Genomic DNA, 20061 nt, shown 5'->3' with positions numbered 1-20061 from the left:
GTACATCTTGTTTCCCACCTCCCTCAACATTTCTTTACCTGCAAGTGAAGACTTGGCTGAAAATCTGAAAAGCCTCATCATATATCCAGCCATATGTGCAAAGAGATGTCTTTTTTTTTTATTAGGAAATAATAGAATAGTATTTGGGGAAAAAAAAAGAAAATCTCAAAATCCACAAGTTAGGGCATTTCAAAATACCTATAAACTGGTACTAAATAGTTTGCTTTGGAACTTAAGAAAAATCTTCCAAACCCCTGAAGACAAAAAACAATAACAAGTAAAAATTTAAGATAAGCAATGAACTAGTTCTTTTACTTAAAAAGTATAAATGTTAGCTCAACTGTCTATATTTTGGTTTTTGCTTTGCATTGCATTCTTTGCTCCATCACCATACGTAAAAATACTTACAATGGAAGGTAAAGTGAGTTTGAACTCCACAGATCAAAATGATTAGAACTTGCTGTTCTGCCTTTATTTATTTAAAAGTACTTTCTGAAGAAGGAACCAGTTAAAATTCAGTGTTATCAGAATAATTCTCTTTTAATTTTAAGTAACTCCTATAACATCAACCAAAAATAGTTATATGGATTTTAGAACTGGGTTCCTCACTGTCAAGGTCTCATTTTATGAATCAGATGCTGTTTGCCTTCCCAAACTACCTACATGGGATTGAAGTAGTGCACAACTTTTTAAGCTAAGTTAGAAACTGGTACCTTCTAAAATTTCTGTAGGATAAGCTCTACATTTGGTGTCTCACACACACAAGAACAACTCCCAGACAACCACAGTAGTGGCCCTAATGCTTCACCTTTCCTGCCTGTGGTAGCAAACAAAAGAATGACAGTATAATATTCGACTCCCTGGTGAAAACACTGTAGCTTCTTTAGGGGGTATGTTGACAAGGAATGATTTTAGATCCTAAATATTAATCTGTCAGGAAAATACTGTCTCTTTGCAGGATGGATGATTTAAGGCTACAAGTGAACTCCTGCTTGTGACTTTTCTTACATGGATCTCCCCGTCAGTGCATTTCTAGCTACCGTTATCAGCCACGGCAAGCTGGCATCTATTCTCACTGACCAAGTCACCACTAGAACTCTTTCAAATTTTCTTTGTACTCTGCAGAACATACCTGCACTTTGCATTTTTTCTTTATTTAGTAACAAAACCGCAATTCATATTTTAGCTTCTCATGGGAACTTTTTCTACCTGAATGACGTTTCCTGTATCTCCCAAATGAATGCCATTTACAAGCCTTGCAACCTATTTTAACTAGTTCACTTCATCCGGATCTGAACAGCCATCTTCCCTAAATACGCAGACAGCAGAAAAAAGCACATAAGGGTTGGCAGAACAAGAGACTTGACAGACATTAACAGTATTTCAAGCACTTCCTCCTTTGTAGCATCTCTTGATGTTCTAATTCTGCTCATTTGTGGGACCACTGAATAAAACCATTATACTCCTTTATTGCAAACAGATTTTTCAGCAGCAAAAATAATTTAGCTGATAGCTTCTCTTTCACTTTATTATTAAACTCACCTTGGTAAAGGGATTACTTTTTATAATGACAGAGTGGAACAAAAGCGAAAAGAAAGCAGTGCGATGATTAACAGTTAGGAGAGGGATTCCTTCAGCTATACTCCACGTTTCTGCTGTCACTCTTATCTAGCATCAGATTACAGGGCAGAGGCAAACTTTTCATCCACAATTAGCAGCTGAGTGGATGTCTACATATCTCTTTTTTACCTTACTGTAATTTCACCTGGTATTTCTTTTCTTGACACATCATGTTCTTTACATCAGAAATGGTCGGCATTAGACAGCACCAAATTGCTTCTGAATGATCTAATGGCTTGTATTTAATATATTTATTATAAAGTTGCTCTCTTTTTTTCCCCTCATGGAATTTATCATTCACTGCCTTTAAGAAGAAGGAGAAAATCTGCCAGCTTAATTAATTGGGTGGGTTTGGGAGGGGTGGTGCGGTGCGTTTGGTTGATTTGGTGGGGGGAGGTGTTTGCCAACCTTTTTGCTTTAAGATAGATTCTGGCTCTTCCATCGGGGCCCAATGGATTATTTCCATTGAGCCTGCCTCTTATTTCATGGAAACAAAAATGACTGCTAAGACAGGCTGCTCCCACTCACAGTTCCACAAAAATACCATCCAGGAGTTGCCTCCCTCCTACGAGGAAGAGGTAGAGATGGGACCGATACAGTTTTTCTAAGCATATCTCTGACTAAATACAGTGCTAAAGCTGCTACAGTTGCCACTATTGCAGCAGCTGGTGCTGAGGAAGCTAAGCTGCTGTGGGGAGATCCAGCACATTGGCATGGTAGCCCTCTAATTTTGGTACACACATATTCTAACTCCACTTAGACCAGACATGCACACTAATTTAGTTCTCTGTTAATTGTGAGAAGCCATGTCTACTGCAACAAATGGTTTTGAAAGACCTCACTTGGGCCATGTGCTCTTTCTACTTCTCTGTATGCGACCCAACACTGAGCAAAAGTAAAAGAAAACAAGTTCAGGGACTGCAGTCTTGCTTGGCCTTTAAGTAGACATCACAAGGGCCGCTTGCACCCCTCTCTGTACAGCATTCCTGTGAAAGGACTCTTACTCGCTAGCCTTACATTTTTTCAGCCCACTGTGCTAAATATCATCATTACATTTGGTAGACATTCTAACAGAACTGCAATACAAATCTGTTTCACTTGAGAAGCAAAGTCTACGGTTCCTTAGGTTTTATAACACAGCGCTTAGTACAAATTCACTGAATTTTGCCAGTGCTTCACTATGTGATTTTAGGAGTCTATTTTCCCCAGTGGCACGCAAGTACTAAAATTGCACTGCATTGCATTTTGCTCTCAGTAGGTGGGAAAGTGCATACTCAATGGGTTATTTTCCATTCTTTATTTCAGTTTTATGCAGCCACAGGTGGGGGGTCTTTCAGGTGGTTGCCTAGGTTTACTAGGCACTTTAGAGTCATAGACAAGCTTTCTTAAAAGGGTCTTACAAAACACACCGATGTCAATCATGCAGTAAAAGAATTTCATCCTGTGTAAATAGAAATAACTTTCAAAATCTCTCGAACTGTAAAAGGCAACATAATGAATATCAACAAAAAGAGGATCAGCCATCCTCTGTTTGGTAAGGGGCACAAAACAATTTCACTTGTTTATACTTATTGTTTACCTCTCTGTCTCCTCCCCTTCTCCCCAGGTGCAATCTCTTTGCTTAAGGGCATACAAAGCTAATGAAGGACATCATGGTACTTCCTATCATTTACTTCTCTAGCACTGAGGCTACCAACAGACTACAAAAATATCACAAAACAGGAAAAAAAGGGAAGTTGTCAACCTACTTAACATTTGCTTTCAGAGCTCGGAAAGGAACTTTGATCAGAAAACATATCATTAGATCATGAACGCAGATATTCCTATCCTATAAAACGTTGACCGCTTTCTCTTCTTGCATAAGAACACGCAATGAAATCATACAGTGATACCCCTTTCTTTCCTACAGGCAGAATTAAAGAAAGGAACCTTCATCCACTCCTAGCGCAGCACACACACTCAACAAAGAAATGCAAAATACATTGCATCTTTTTGGCTGTTCATAGTTTGGAAGAAATGTACATGTTAGAGCAAGATGTGCACACCATAAAGAACTAACACACAAGGGGATAAAATAGTTTCATTGCTGTTATGCACATAGCTGCCCCTCTGACTGTGCAGGAAATTTCTTCCTCCCCCAGTTTTAAAGAAGGCTTCTACATGTATTCACTACTTTGTTTCTGATAACACCCATGTCCCCTTCATTCAGCTCAGTAACACTAACCACAGGACAGCAGCCAAGGTCACGTAAGCATCCTATCCTGCTAAGTAGTCTAAATTCCCAGAGAAACGCAGCTCAAAATGGCATGTCCAAATGATTTTAATCATAAGCAATATGAAGAATTGTGAACAATATTCAGATGCAGTAGTACTTTCTGTGTGCATGTCATGTTCTCAATAGAGGGTTCAGCTGTTTAGAAACTGAGATGTACAAACTCAAAAATAAGATTCTATGTCCCATATGTTCAAAGGCCCATATTTGTGCATCCAAAATAGTATCAGTCCATTAGGCAAATTAGTTTTCATAAATAATAATCCTGGTCTGTAGAATATTTCGTGACCATACAGCAATTATCTCAGATGACAGCAAGCAGTTTCGTCTGCAAAGGCATCAAGAATCTCCTGAAATTTTCCTCCAAAAATGCATTAAATGAAACAATGAAAATTTACATTTTCATTACAGACTCTAATTGTAATGAGAAAACACCATCTTTCACATTTCCAACATTTGATACATAGACTCTTTAGCATAGGGCAGATTTTTACTGCCTCTGGAATTAAAACATGCTCTAATGACAGAATATTCAAATGGAACATGTACTGTAAAGTTGTTTTTTTTTTTTTTTTACCAACAGTATAAAGCTTTATCCTGTCTGTGTACAGGCTGTATGGAATATAGCAACACGTGTCTATATGTTATTAAAAACAGTAAATTCCCATTTAAACAAGGGTTACAATCTGTGCACTAAACACTCATTAATGGTTATGAATCAAAATAAAGCGGGGGGGCCTTGTAGCAGGTGTGCATATCTATGAATTTCAATACATTGTAAAACTGTCTGTAGCCAACAGCTTCATCATTTGGCCTTTCTGAGCTTGGAGACAGGCAATTTTTCATGATTTTACTATTTCTGGCCAAACAAAAAGTTTTTAATTAAATATACCACATGATTCCAGATGTTTGTTTATTTGTTCCAATGAGGCTGTAAAAATGCCTGAATGATAAAATTGGAGGACTCCTGCAAAAACAGGCTAGGCTGGAGTGCTAACTAAACACAGGGATCTCTCAGGAGACTGTATTTGCACACCACTGAGTGTGCTTTGAACCCGATTTCTCTGGAAGGGCTGTAATACTGCAGCCCATGACTGGACTTCTTTATTGTAAAAGATTATAAAGCCAAGTGGCAAATTTACTGGATTTTTTTTTTTTTAAATTGCCAACTGCAGGCTCATTGCATCATTAGTTCTCCTACATATCTAAAGAAGATTTTAGATACATTTATGGTTTTGAATCCCAGATTTCCACTTATAGAAGCCAATGTGTTCCATGTTTTTCTGCCACTTTATAGTCATGCTGCTTGGAGCTTGAGCACTCTCATGGTTTCTTATTGCCAGCATTTCAAAATGAGCTATGTTGTGAAACATCAGACACTTTCTAGTCTACCCAAAAATATGAAGTTACAATTTTTTCCTCATTAATCATATTCCCTCTGATGTGACACTTGTATGGGTGACTGGGGCCCAGGCTGCTCGGTTAGTTTTGGCCAATATGGAAAATTTGCAATGAAAACCTCAGAAATTACGGGAATAGTGACAAAAATATGGAAAATGGTCAGGTCTTCAACAATCAGATTGGGGAATGTGTACTGTGGAAAAATGGAAGTCTCTATAATATTTGGGAAAAAGCAGCTGACAATTTTGAAAGGTTGCCTGAGTCTTATAGACTCCTAATTCCCATTAGATGCAGAATGGGAATTTTGTGCCCAACTCCTTAAATATTTAATACCATTTTAATCTAAATTTAACCAACCACTTAATTGCTCTCTTTTTGTCTTTTAAAGTCTTGCTGCACAGAAACACCCGGATTTTATTCCCACAGAGACAGAGCACTCCAGGAAGTAATCCTCCAAGAACTTACAGCTGGTCAGCCTGGTCATGCCCCTTGGGTTCACTTTCAAACCACAGAACACAGAGAAGGCTCACAAATTAAAATATGCTGTCATTTAAAACCAAATCTTAACTCTTCTTAACTCTTTGCACAAAATGCAAGTCACTTTATATATCATCCCCAACTCATTCACCCCACCCTAGTTTCACATGACTAGTTGCTCTCATCATTGCAATATACAACCAGATAACAGTACATTTTTATGCTGAAGTTTTAATAATCTACAGTATCCTGATTCAAATCCAACATTCCTTGTATACACAGACAAGAAATTGTTGACCCTGTAAGTGGCAAGAACATGAATCCAATGACCCAGAAAATTTATTTCTTGAACCATATTAGCGGAGGTCACACTCAAATCCAACCACAATTTATTCCACATTTGGGAAAGTCCTTGTGCTTTACAGAGAAACATGCAGGCGCTGGCAGAGACCATCACCACTGAGCAAGTGAGGTAAATTGGTCCACAAAAGACCACTGCTATTGGTGGTGGTTCTATTCCAGTAGGAAAATAGATTAGGGCTCGGGAGAGGTACGACGTGAGACCCTCCTTAATCTGCTCTTTCATTACTCCCCAGCGATGAACCACTCCACGGCTGAAAGCCGAATGGATCATGTGCATGTGTACCAGACCTCTTGATTCCTTTGAATGGCAACATCTGTGACTGTGTGTCAACTCACACAACCGGGACAGATGTCTAATGCATTTTCAGACTTAGGGCAAATACCAATACAGGTGGGCTTCTGTTATCAGATGGAAGCATTTCACGGCAGTAAGCCTCTCTAAGGAAGCGTGCCTTCTAGCATTTCTCCCCACCTAGATTGTTTCATTCATGCCTTTTACCTATTCTTCTCCCCACAAAGCAACCACACCAGAAAAACTGAGTAGGCAGTAAACTAGAACGCAGCTTGGAAGGGAAAAAAATCAGAGTTAGAGGTATGAAAGTAGCTGCACCACTGAAGAAATAGACACGGGTTAGTACTGTTCATCTCGACTCCAAGTCTGAGGTTTGGCAGGTCTATGGGCACAAGCAGGGGCCATCCAGCAGTGGCTATGCGAAAGGCCTGGCCTGCCTTTCGCTCAACTGCACGAGAAACAGCTCACAACAGAGTTCTTTGAACATCTGACATTACCTTGCACACCTGCAGACTGCAAGGATTCCAATCCACCTCTAACAGATTTGCTCTTCTTAATCCCTTTAACTGAAAGAAACTAGCTAAGACAGGAAATCAAAATCTGTTCTTAACCAAGTCTTCCCTCACATTAGCACTCATCTTTACCATATCCTTGCTTTCTATGCTTCTCCCATGCTTCCAATAATGTTCATTTCCCAAACTGAAAAACTAAGCAAGGCACTAGAACCCAGTTTCTCATTTCATACAGGAAAGCCAACTGAGTCTTGGGGTTTTTTTGTTTTGTTTTGTTTGTTTGTTTGTTTTCATAACAGACTCCTTATTTTAGTCTTCTCCCACAGTGCAAAAAGAGGAGTTCCACCTACTCCCCTTGGGGCTAAGTCATGAGTACAGCACAACTCACTGTTGGGACATATTTCCTGGCACTAACATGAAATGTCACAGTTTATTTTTGAGTGTTCCTGCCCCTGGAAAATATGATCTTGCCTGTTCCATGCTACTATGAACTTTTTTTGTTTGTTTGTTTTAAGGTTATTCATCTCATGGTCAGAAGATCGTGGCCTAAGAGGTATGCAGTCTATCACTCACCATAACTTCATGCAGCTAAAAACTACGGTATTTTCAAAGGACACCTCATGTAAACCAACAAAGAAAATTTCTCACTATTCACAGCATCTCTGCCTGATACAGAACTTCCATATATTGCATCTGCTTGCAGTTCTCTTATTCGTCTTATTCTTAGTTATTAGACGAGTTAAAGCAAATACTACTTATAAACATATATAGACACCTTTTGTTAAAAATTGTTTAGGATTCCTTAGATTAACTGAATGATAAACTACTGCCCCCAGGTTTTTTATTGTTATTCTCTTTTTGGACAGCACACAATGAGCTGCTTTATGCAGATATACAGAAAAATCAATTGATAAGCATAAAGTGCAGTTCACATTAAGAAAACTAACTAATTATGATAAGTTGCTACATAAATTGCTTTGTGACTTTCCCAGCAATCAATTTCAAACTCTAAATAAGCCTCTGGCTTGAAAACACAATGAGTACCTAACAACTGTGTCAATAACAACAACAGAGAAGACTGCAATGATAATATAAACAGGATAATTATCTTTCTGGAAGTAAGTTTTTATGCAAACCGATTTCCTTTCCTTTTTATGTCTGTGATTTAAAGACAGCATGGCTTTTCAGAGTGCATGTGTATTGAGTTGAAAGCCTTCAAAAATAAGAACTTTGTGTATTAACAATCATTATTAAGAAGTGTGTGTCAATTTTATAATTTTACTTCAGAAAGTTTGAAGTATTATCTTAAAACTCTAGACCCAATTCTTGAAGGATCAACAGACATTATTAGTTCCAGATAAACCTGAGAATATTTCTTTCTAAAGTATAAGCAGGCTAAGCAAATTGAGGTAGAATAGGTAAATCCCCAGAGGACAGCTTGAGGCTTTCACACATCACATCAATTATATTACTCCCTCTGGCTCTCCAAAAATTCTACCTTTCTCCTTCAACACCAAATTTTGAAAGAAGTAGGTCTCCTTTGACATCTATTGGATTGTAAATTCCAGCACAACTGGACGGCCCAATGCTTGTTGTGCATTCTAAAATACAATTCTGTCTTGCCTTGTGCATATCTCAACTCCTACAAAGCTAGTAGCTGGCTTTTATGTACGGTACACCCTAAAATTCAGTCAGAATGCATTCTGTATAGTCATACCAGTCATTACTGAAAATTTAATATGCCAAACACTCCGAGTACAATAGCACAGTATAACTATCACAGAAAAAAACCCAGACAGATCAAGTTCAAGTGTCTCTAACAGATTATATGCCTACATGCTTTTGCTTTCTTAGGAATGCAAAAGTTTGGAAAGATCTTAATTCCAAAACAAATCTTCAGCACACCCCTGTTAGACAAAAAGAGAAACTGAAAGCAGCAAGAACCTCTCTTTCCTTTTGCTCAAAAATGCTTTATAATACTACCTTCAGAGTGTTAATAGGAAGCTTAAAAATATTCCGTCCCTGGATTTCTGGGCATTGCTTCTGAATGCAGTTTATGACTTTCAAACTCAGATTAGACTGTTTCAGAAAATAAGAAAACGTGTCCATCAGTTGACTCAGATATATTGGTAGAATAAATAACAATTTTTCACTTGGGGACTCATCATTCAAATATAAAAGGAGAAAATGTAATGTCTGCATTATCCAGAACACTTGGATAATTAACTGAATAGACACCAAAACAGGACAGTGGATTTGTTCAGGAAGTTCTTACAAGCCAGAATAGATTGGAACTATTAAACCTTGGCATAGATCCAAGCTAAGGCTCTAAAAACTACTTACATAAATACAGGCTTAGTTTTTAATGGAAACTGATTCTTCTTCCTTTTACCAGTAAGCTATGGGGCAGCCTTACCACTGGTTGTTCCCAGAAACAAGAGCACAAGAAAAGGAGTCATTTGTAAAATGTTACTGGAAACCAAATGGCTTTGGCAAACGAATAGGTTTTCAAGTAAATCAGGTAACAGACCATGTTATAAAATACCTGTTTATACACAGGGTATCCAGCACTTTTTTTTTTTTTTACATGGGAAAAACAGATATTCATGATAGTCATGATTTAGTAATATTGCTTCTCAAGAGATAGAATGATAAATTACTATTTTACTCACTAACTGGAGAGCACTGCTCTTTTTAGAAGGCAATTTGAGTTTGAATGCTTACACATAACAAAGGAACTTCCTTACCAAAGACGCCATTATGAAAAAAGAATATACAACCTGGGGGAGGTGGAGGGTGGGAAGCCTTTTTCCACACATCAAGCAAACTACCCTTAAAATGACATTATTACAATTCTAAAATTTCCATCAATTTCAACTACGTTAAGAATTGAAAGCTCTATTTTAAGATTTTATATGTACCCAGTTAATAAATGGTCGCTAAGGAACAGAAGGGTACCTGGGCCGTACATACTAACCACTAAAAAAGAAATGACATAAACAAACAAAATTTTTGGAATAAGTTTCTACTAAAATGCACTACATTTCATTACTTTTGCATATTGGGAGCATAGCCATTTCTATTTAAAACCAACAAGAAGTAACTGATTTTTTTTTCTGAAAGGTAGATAGATCTGGACCAGCAGAAAGAAAGGTGAGGCCCATTTTATGTTGTTTCATCAGAAAATTTGAAAACTAGAACAATACAAGCAATGGAATTTAAAAATAAATGAAGCACTTTGTACAACAGGAGGACATGTCTTAGTTCTGACTTGTTTTATCTGGGTGAGAGAATTGTACAAATTTAACACAAGTAAATCACTGGTGTCTAAAACCATATAAAATGAAATACAAAATGCTGGTTTAACAAAGACCAAGGAAAGACCCATAGGAGTTTGAGATCATTGTTTTGGAATCAAAACAGAAATAAAGCTAGCTATAAAATTACCACTTTGGAAGGCTTGGCTAATAGGACAGCAATTAGATCTCATATAGAATCAAGTCATATTGCTGTCAGGTGCCCAAAACCTCCGTAGAAGGCCAAGATATTTTCTGCTAAAAAGTATGAACAGTAGGACCAAGTAAAGGTTCAACTTATTAAAGTGGGTCTAAGCAACAAAATAATCTAAATGAAAACAACTTTCCCAAGATGGGAAGAAATTTTCTAAAGCTTAAAAATGTGTATCCAATATTTATTGCTCTCTTCATGTACTTATAGACTCAAGCATCATAACACTTGATATAATATTTACAGTGATTATTCCACATCATTCCACGCTGATGCTGCACTGTCATATGCTATTTCTGTGGGCTTTGAAAGTGAGAGAGAGATTTTTACAATTCCTGAATATTACCTGTACAAAATACGGAGTCAACCCAAAAACCACCAGATCCTGTCTGGAAATAATATACTGTATGCATGAACACAAAAGCTATAAGATGCATGGTGCAACACATGCAGAATTATATGCTTTTGCTCTCCCTGCAAAATTCATAGCTAAATAGAGTGGGAAATGTCCAAGTAAAACTGTACCATTCAAACACATTCAGCTTGCTCCTGGTTCCCTTCCCAATCCCCCCAAAATCAGTTTACAGCGATACCAAACCATTTGCCAGACTTTCAGATTCTGGTAAACACAAGTTTCTCCAGGGACAAATAAGAGCACTCGCAAACTTACAGAATTCTTCTTTCCAGTTTGCACTGAAAACTGCCAATATTTACATATGGAACAGCTGATTCAATCATTTTTTACAACATTGAAAGCATTCAGTGAAGAAAAAAATTGAAGATATTCAGAACCTAAAATAGCTTGTTTAAGTATTTTATTCTTCTCTTGGAGATTTCTCTATTCACTCCAATTAATCTTTTATGGGCTTATGAACTTAGAGATTTTTCTTTGTATAAAAGAAGTCGATTGATCTAATGGGCCCTGCCAGCAGGTTGTTCCAAGCTTTATTTACAACACCTGGAATTTTTGAAAGTTTTCTTAATTATTTCCTTGTGAATATTCTTTATACATACACATATATAAAAACTTACTGGATCATGCTAACAATGTCTCTTTTAGGGCCAATTTCACCCTTTTTTTGGATGACACTCTCTTCTCCATTCGCTTTATTTATAACTGTGCTTAATCATCAAGGAAATTTTCAGCACATGTTTAGCATGCAAAGCAGAATATTTCTGGGAAGAGTAAAGACAGAAGTAATAAAGAATTATGTGAACAGCTAAGGGCAAAAAGTTGATAATTCGGGGAATATAATTTTCCCCTTTTATAGTAAGAGAGCAGGCATTCTCAAACCCCAGCGAAGACAGTGGTAGAACCTGGTAAGCTCCATCTCTGAATGGACACCCATATGGACAGGTCTGCAACACCTACTAGAGCCACACAATTACTTTATTGCAAAATAAGTCAATCAAGAATGCAGACACACAACTGTTGACACTTAATGCTACTAGCATTTCTTTTGCCAAGTCAGATTCCAAAATCAGCCATGAAGCCACACGTCTAATTCACTATCACCTAAATAAACAGATCTAAGGATACCTAGCTTTTAATGGTACTTTTTATGTATTTTTATAGAACTCAGGCATTTACAACATTCTGTCATTCTACTAACTGTCTTAGTAGACCTTAGCCATTTAATCCAACACCAGAAATCCAACCTCAAAGCAAATATGCTTACCTGAAAATCAAAGCCACAACACATATTTTTGGAATTGGGGGGGGTGGGGGGGGAGGGTTGCAGGTTGCAGTTATTTTAATTTTTTTTTTTTTTTTAATCTCTGAAGACCAGGTGTGTGCTCAAGTTGAGGGTTTTGGTTCTCTCCTTTCTCTTTAAAAACTACCAGTTACTACATGAGCTCATTGTCAGAACACAACACACTACAGCACTTTCAGGACATCCGATTTCCACTACACCATATCAATTTACACCAAGACCATGATGTAGCTTCACACCCATCTTTAGCCCTGGCACATCAACAATGATATAGGCTGCAACGAATTAAAGTCTAATCACTTGCTCTCCTCATCCTTCCCACCTGAACCATGGATCCTTGTTCAGTTGCATTGCCTGCCTGATTCTTTCAGAAGGTTTCAAGTAATAAGGCGTTCTACTAACGCTGCCTCAATCTTCTGCAGTGTTGCAGAACTTGAACATACACTACAACTAAGATACCATCAATTCATAAATGTAAGACTGACTTTGATTCTGGTATCCTATACAAAACCTGCCTCTATGCAAATGGTTTACATGATTTACATGGAATCAATGTGTAATGTGGGAAGTAAGTAAGAGTATTGTTGCTCTGGTTTTAAGCTGAAAAATACTGCAAACTTTATAAATTTCTCCTTTTTAGAACAAAGGTGAAAGAGCTTGGAATTCACCCTTCCTGACTGCTTCAGTTTTTCACCTGTTCCCTGAACTCTTTGCTCCACAGGTATGCAGAAGGAATTTGAGAATTTGCCCAAGGTGCTTTTTAAGTTCTAAGGATTGGTGAAAAAGGAAATTGAACACTGATCTGCCTTTAATGTTGGAAAACACAGAAGAATCCCTTTTTATTGCAATAAAAATGCGTTAACATTTCAAAATTATAGCCCTAAATTTTTAAACTTCCAAAAAGCTCTCTCTTTACAAATATTAGAAAGTTTACAAAATCTCTCAAAATTACCAATGCCACATGTAATCATCTACTTAGCAATATTTAAGTACTCTAATCTCTTTACATTTTTCTCTCACACACACAAAAAATTATCACTGAATGTTATTATCCATAGATTTATTTGCTTTCCCAGTAGACTACCTTTAAATCCTATTTAATATGAGTTAAAATCTGTAGTCTTGACAGGTATGGTTTTCTCATCTAGTGCTTGAAAGGCAGAGTGTTCTCTGTAAAGTGCCAATGCAGCACCAACTAATACAGAGAAGGCCTCACAGCAAAGCTTACCACCTTGCAGCAGTTCATACCAATAAAAGTTCAGTTCATACCTCGGTGATTGGTGAGGTCTCTGGATCCCGAAGGCAGAGGTGTATAGAGCATCTCTGGAGAGGTGGAGGCAGCATCACTGGAGGCCTGTGTGATAAAACAAATATTATCAGTACTCTGAGTGAAAGTCACTGATTACACAAAGAGGCTGCACCTGCCAGATGAGTTCTGTGATGTGGTTACAGGTGCGCAGAGTCACCAGCCATGGAGGATTAATTTGTTTTTGTTAAGGCTGCCTGCAATCCTTCAAGGCAGTTGTACTCACAAGAGTTTACACAATATTAGGTATCATTACTAAAAGAATATTTTCATACAGCTCACAGCTTCAAAAAATTACCATCTTTATCAGGAAATACTTGGGCAACATTAAAAATGTTCCTCTTGGTGAAGCAGATTAATATTTACCTGAAGGAAGTTATGAGTGAGTCTGTATGTAAGAAAGGAGACAGAAAATAGAAAGCTGGGATAAGATACCATACTCTTCAAAACTAAGCAAAAACCTGATGCTGCCATTCCACTGTCCTGTGAGCAAAATGAAGGGATCTCTTAAAAATTGTAATGCTTATAATGCAATAAAGTGGACAAGTATATAGAGTTGTTAATAATAAACACAAAACCCACACCAAAAGCCTAATGCATTTAAAGAAGTAAGTACTAAGACAACTTGCTCACAATCTTTAAAAACAAAATGTTAAGGGAGAAGAGAAAAACCCCAAATCTTTCCCCATTATAGGGCTATAATGTTTTGGAGAAGAAAAAGCTTAAATACTAATTCAAATCTTAATTGCCAGGCTAAACCTGAGAACAACAATCAGAAATCCACAATAATGAAAATGAATCATGGTAGTAGTTTGTTAAAGGCTGTAACTTAGAAATCTTCTTTGGCATAGCTGTTGGACTCCTAGATGATAGTATATTAAAATGGTAAGAGGTAGATGACTGAGTAAATTAATACACTAAACTTTTGCTTTTGGAGACCAGCTGTCAATTTCTATGTCAGACCATAGTTACAGTCCCATTTTTGTCCCTAGCAAGAATCAGGTCATGACATGACAACGCATCAAAACAAACATCTTACCAGAGACAGGTTTGCCTAAACAGCCAGGATGCTACTTATCAGATATGAATAAAAATCTAAAAAATCCTGCCTCCACTTTCTCACCATTGACAACATACCCTCCTTTTCAGAGAGATAATGTTATAGAGATAATGTTATAGACACAACTCTCACCTTCAGCTGGAGTGAATCATCATTTGATTTTAGCAAACTGTAAACATGCAGCTCAGTCTACCCTGGAATATGAAGTACTGGAAATCTTCCCTCTGATGACCAATATGAGCAAAGGGCACATAACATCTCAGAGGATGATAGATGCCCCTAACATCCAGCAATGTAACACCTGAAATGAATTCCAAGAACAGGCATCTGTTCACAACTATCTGTTTTCTTTAGGCCTAGTTGTTCTGGGTAAGACAAGAAGAAAAATGTCACTAACTTTTTAACATAAGACTTCATCCCTGTAAATCACTCCAAAAGCTGGAGGAGTAAGTGGTCTCAAACTATACACTCTAGATGTTATCTGCCTATTCAAGTGTACTTATTTGGGACTCCGATAATAGTGAAGGTTTCTCTTTGGTACTTTTAATCTCAATTTAGACTGTTGACAGCTTGATGATAGCTTTTCCTAAAATTACTGGAAGAGACTTTGCCTTTTCAGCAATATACCACTGAGTGAGCAAAATTCAAGAGCTTCTAAAAAGGGTATTGGACTGAAGGGGCAATTTAGCTTTATTTCCAATTTTAGGAAAAGCAAGAACAGGAGGGTTTGTTTATTGGTGTTTTGCTGTTATTTTATGTACAGTATATAATTCCCTGTCAAATATAGAACAGTTTTCATTACCTTTGAGCTAAGCATTCCGTTAGAGCAACTTTAATTCTATGGAATATCATCCAGGGTTAGGATTGTTTTGCACAAACACTGGCTGGAGTTCTGAATCATGAGTAAGCCTGTGCACCAGCAGAAAGACAGCTATTTGTTTTCTCTACCCCATAGTGATGTCTGGCCCTAAGCTATTTTCCAGATAGATTTGTATAGATTGTATTACTCTTAATATTCACAGGAATATTTTGACAGTGACAGTATTGACATGTGGCAGTTCTGTCTCACAAGTATTGGTGACACATGCATCAGAAGTTCTTGTTGCAGTGCAAAGTAACTACAAATACAAATAGCTTTGAGGAAAGCTGGTTAAAATGGGTGGTAGCTTCAGTTTTATAGGAACGGGTCACCACACAGCTCAGTAAAAAACCTCTAACAGTATTATTACAGGAGAAGCTTTTATTCTTGCAAGCATTATAGTAATCCAAATTTTGCAGTATATCATGGTACAAGGTATAAAAGTTACAAGGCCAATAAAGTTAGACTACTCACAGCCTAAGTTATGCATATAACCAAAAATTTGCTAAATTGTGGTATCTCTGTCTTCATATTAACTTGTAAGTTTTGTCCAAGCTAAGAATTGTTGTACTTGATACTACACAGACTGTAAAAGAGTACCAGATTTTCAAACCATGTTCATCAAAATTACAGATACTGTAGAAGCTGCACTAGGAAAAAAACCCCAAACAACAACCAACCAACCAAAAAAAACCCCAAAACCTAAGCTTTGAGTCATTTCAACTAAAGAAACGGTTACTGATTAGGAAATTTTACTTTCTGTTGATGAGTAAGATGTAGCTTGATATTAGGGTATTGGCTGTAATGGAATATCATTAATACGCATTGATAGTTAATATTCTTCTATTTGTATCACATAGCTTGTATTTGTATCCTAGTATTTCTCTACTAATATTTACCCTTATTTCTAAGGCATGCCACAAATTCTTTACAAACCTATACACATCAGTAACTGTAGTAGTCATTAACGTATTATACCTGACAAATTTTACGAAACAGGAAGAACAGCAGCATAGGTTAATGGTTGGACTTCATGATCTTAAAGGTCTTTTCCAACCTAAACGATTCTATGATTCTATGTTGGCATGTTCCTGACAAGGGTTCAATAGATATACAATGCACTTATGGAAATAGGTGGTAAGAAAAATTGTTTCAATAAACACACATACATACAAAGGAAGATTTCCTTGGCTAAATACATTTAATTCCAAAAAATTTTCAGAGGATGTCACAGAGAGAAATCTTAGTGTGATCAAGATATCATGCAAAAGAGAGATGGCAGAGTGCAGAATGAGATGTGGTAGCAAAACCCAAAATAATTAAGAAAATATTATTTATTATGGAGCTCAAGACACAGACTAAGGATTCTCTTGTATCTGTTACCTGAGAAAGATTTTAAGTGTTTGGGATTTCTCCTTTGCAACATGTTTCTCAGGTAGTATCGGAATATCTCAGATCTCCAGCATTTCAGAGCGTGAATCATTTTTTTCAGGGAACTGATGAAGAGGCAAATTTCTTGGGGACAGCATGATACTCATTCTCTAAGTTTGACCCACAATTATCAAGAATTCTTGTGTTCTGTGATACTGTTGTTTATTCCCATTCATCAGAGTTTTAACACTTGTCAAAGTCATCTAGCAAGGTCACAGAGAAATGACCTTAGTAGTTTGAAAGCTCGTTGCTTCTCATTTGGTGATTTACGTTCAAATAAAAATGGAAAACAATGTTGTGACATTGCAGTGATCAGCCCAATGGTACATATCACATTATAAGATGCAAAACTTGGATTTAGTAAGAAAGTGTGATTTATTTCAAAAGATTTTTAATATATCCACAGAGAAACTACAACTAAGAATGAAGGAAATACCGCGTCACCCGTTTTTTAAACTAACAAAAACATTTCTCCAGAAAGGTATATGATTACTGGGACAATCTGTGGTACAGTTCCAACTTAAATGATCAACTCAATTGCTTTTGAAAAACCTTTCCTTTTATGTAAACAGTAATATTTTCCTGATAAGTTTATTCTGTCTCAAATGCTCTCAATGCTTAAAATTAATCATACTCTAACAGATACATGTCTTGTTATAGTTTTAAGAAACTGCATAAACTTCTACTCAGGCTAAGGACTCACTTTGGATCTCTTGGGCACACATATCTTCCCCAAGATACACAATGGCGACAGTCTTCAATAATTCATATGTATTTTGAAAACTTGCCTAAATATCTGTGTACCAATACATCAGCAATGTGTCAATTCAACCCCTTTGTGACATTGACCACAGCAACTCTTGTGCCTTAACCCATGAGTATACTGGACCATCGTGATGTGTTCACATTTGTGACAAAAAGTACAGAAACTTTCCATGGAACTCCTCCTCAAGAATTTTTCCCCCAAAATTTTAAACATAACTAATTAGAAATTAATTGTTTGCAGATTAAATATGTGTTTATAAATAATGTATAAATGTGTGATGAGGAACATAGTCTGCCTAATAACAGAAAAATATTTACATGTATTCATTTTGGATTGAATTTATGACATGCTTGCGGAGAGTTTCAAAACACTACTTTAGAGGGACTGTTTCTTCCCATGAGTTTGCAGAGCACCAAGCACAATGGGGCTTTGATTTCACTGTGAGGTCTTTGAGAGCCTCATGATAGCAGAAAATATTACAGGAAGCTACAACACACCAAGTCTTTAACCATCCCATCCTAGGGAATGGTTACAGAGGAACAACTTTATTTACAATATATTTGCTTTTCTATGAACTCAAGAACCATACAGCCAGTGAAAGAAAGGGATAAAGTGTGAAAGAAGGGATAAAGAAAGAGACTAGAAAATATGCAAAAGCAGGACCTGACAGAACCACTGCGTATGGCAGGCTACAAAAGGTCTTGCTTTCTTCTGCCTAACTGTGAACTAGCCTGGAGGTCTCAAATGGGCTAACCTGAGTTTGTGACCGATCCAAATGCACTGTCATGTTCTGGAAAACCAACGGGTGGCATGGCACGCTTATGTGGGAGAGACAGCTCTCCTTGATGAAATGAGATTTCCCAATTCCCCCACTCCACAGCCAAGCACAGTTAACTACGAGTTAGCAGTTGCCTTTACTAAACCTCCAGCATAGATTAGAGTCACTTTAATTAAGGGGAAGAAGGGGAAACAAATGCGTGGTGTTATCACAGCTTGGCTGATCTCTATAGGCTTACTGAGATGACCTCCTAACCTGGCATAGAAATAGTGATTTATTTTAAAATCTGGTTTTAGACATTTGACCACAGTACTGAAAAATAGAAGAATATAGCAGATGAGTATTGGATGGAAGGTGGGGAGGAAGGAAAAGGGTATTGCCCACTTTCGCCTCAATCTCATGCCTTAAACTAACTGTGCTTATGTTTTGCTGAATGTCACAAAGATCTGAATGACTTTCTTTCAGCAGCAGCCATTTGTAAAAAAGTTAAAAATAGTAATTTAACCAGTCCTAATAGAGAAGACAAACACAACCCGATTACTCTGAACTACTGTGCCATTTTAATTTTTTTTTTTATAAAAGTATCTCATTAGGAATAATTTCCTAGGGAAATATAGGGAACCTTTTTCCCAAGGTTGGTTTTTGTGGTTTTTTTTTTTTTTTGTCTTATTAATAATAAAGAGAATTCATTGGACAAGAAAGGAACTTAAGGGCAGGTATTGGTAGGATAAAGGATTTTCTTAGCTTTATGCTTCTTTTGCCTACTAATCTAATACTCATAATAATAATTTTTCAAAAAAATCATCAGGAGTCCTACCTTCTAAGTCTGTGATGCATAACTTCTAGTATGATGTGGAAGTGAAAAATGTTTTTCTAGTATGCAAACACAAAGTAAAGCATGAAGCGGGGGGGGGGGGGGAATAATAACTCTTTGTAACATTTAGAAGAAAATTAAGTCTGCCACACGCTGGCAACTGGCTCTCAAGAGTCTAGGACTCTAATTAGACTAAAGAAAAATTCCACTTTTCCATTAATAAAAACCCCAATATTTGGATGGTACTAGTAAGGGAACATCTTGCATAGTATGAGCATATACTGCACATCTGCTGCATCAAAACAAATTTGTAGAGACCAAAGGTTCAAAAATACAAATGGTCTGGTGTTTTTGGCAACCACACACATTCCTTCAAATACTTTCAACTGCTGAAGGAAGTAAAGGGGGGACTGTAATTCAGATAAGCCAATCCTCTGAATCATTGTTTGAGAAACAGTAAAATTTAAATGACTCTGCTTTCCAAATTAAATCTCTCTACTAGACATTTCCTTTTCATATTTCTAAACACAAGTATAAACAAAAATTTACCTAATATTTATACCTATGTTAGCAAAAAATGCTGCAACCCATTTCTGACATTTTTAAATTTAATAAGTAACACAAGTGTTTCAGCTATAATCACGAGTGTGACTTTGAACTTAGCAAACATTCATTCTGGACATTTTGGCAGCCTATTTTCATATGTGATGCTATTAATAGAGTAGGCCAAATTATCGTAATACTAGGACGACAAGGAGAACAGTGATCTTATATTTTGGTTGGCCTTCCAATGCCAATGACCTTTAACAAGAAAAGGCAAGAGAATTTTGCTTATTTAACAGAAGTAGTGGAGCTTAAGAAGTTTCAAAGCATTTCAGAATATATTTC

The 20061-nt window shown here is 36.9% G+C and overlaps 1 protein-coding gene across 2 annotated transcripts in view; it reads right to left on the bottom strand.

Annotated features, from left to right (window-relative positions):
• The window catches only part of LRMDA (leucine rich melanocyte differentiation associated), a 690354-nt gene that overhangs the window by 94884 nt on the left and 575409 nt on the right, over positions 1-20061 (bottom strand). For both annotated transcript variants that reach the window (XM_075717814.1, XM_075717816.1), the window contains one exon: positions 13429-13513. In XM_075717814.1, the coding sequence (XP_075573929.1) occupies positions 13429-13513 (85 nt within the window). The remainder of the gene's footprint in view (positions 1-13428; positions 13514-20061) is intronic.

The sequence above is a fragment of the Pelecanus crispus genome, chromosome 10 (assembly GCF_030463565.1).
Source record: "Pelecanus crispus isolate bPelCri1 chromosome 10, bPelCri1.pri, whole genome shotgun sequence".
Taxonomy (NCBI): domain Eukaryota; kingdom Metazoa; phylum Chordata; class Aves; order Pelecaniformes; family Pelecanidae; genus Pelecanus; species Pelecanus crispus.
This window is presented reverse-complemented; position numbering and strand designations above follow the sequence as displayed.